Below are 778 nucleotides of genomic sequence, written 5' to 3' on the forward strand. Positions count from 1 at the left end.
CCAGGTACGTGCCCTGGACAGGAATCGAACCCTGGATCCCTTGAGTCCGCAGGCCGACGCTCCATCCACTGAACCAAACCGGTCAGGGCCATTTTCTTGTTTTAGAAAAACATATTTTTATGGATTTCAGAATGAATAGGAGAGGGAGAGAGAGAATTAGGGATCGGCCGCCTCCTGCGCGCCCCCGGGGGACCCAGCCGCAACCCCCGCTCGTATCCCGGCCTCCGGGTTCACTGGGCGGCGCTCTCAGCCCCGGCCGGGCAACAGCATTTCCTTCCGGGAGCATCTGCCTCGGCCGAGTTGCACTGGGCAGTGCGGGTCGATGCGGGGCGAGATGCTGGGGAGGAGGACCCACGGGGGGCTCCGGGACAGTTCTCTCCCAAACACTTCCTGCTCCCCCTCCGCGCGGGGTACAGGCGAGGGGGCACCCGCGAGGAGTGGTCCTCGCCGGCCAACCCGCGGCCCCCTGGGAGCCTGGCGGGAGGATTCTCAAGAAGTGCCGGCTGGGCTGGTCAAGGGGGCGGGACAGAGAGGGGGGCAGGCGGAGGCTGCGAAGCTGCGCGACGACTCGTCCCGTCCCGCGGGGATTGAGAGCGCCGTCACCGGTGACTCCCACGGCCGTCTCCCCGGCCGTTTCCCTCGCCGTCTCCCCCGCCCCGCGGTGAACGCGCGGCGATGACGTCGCGGGGGCCTGGCCGGGCGTCGCAGACTCGGGAGATGGAGGAAAAGGAGCTGTTACGGCAGCAGATCCGCCTCCTGCAGGGTGAGTCGGCCGGGC

General features: G+C 67.9%; 1 protein-coding gene across 1 annotated transcript in view; it reads left to right on the forward strand.

Annotated features, from left to right (window-relative positions):
- Nucleotides 1-665: 665 nt before the first annotated feature.
- Nucleotides 666-778, forward strand: part of ZC3H3 (zinc finger CCCH-type containing 3) — a 69,472-nt gene continuing 69,359 nt past the window's right edge. Inside the window, exon 1 of the mRNA XM_015571381.1 lies at nt 666-763. Coding sequence (XP_015426867.1) covers nt 676-763 — 88 coding nt within the window. The 5' untranslated portion in view covers nt 666-675. The remainder of the gene's footprint in view (nt 764-778) is intronic.

The sequence above is a fragment of the Myotis davidii genome, unplaced genomic scaffold (genome assembly GCF_000327345.1).
Source record: "Myotis davidii unplaced genomic scaffold, ASM32734v1 scaffold1509, whole genome shotgun sequence".
Classification (NCBI taxonomy): Eukaryota; Metazoa; Chordata; class Mammalia; order Chiroptera; family Vespertilionidae; genus Myotis; species Myotis davidii.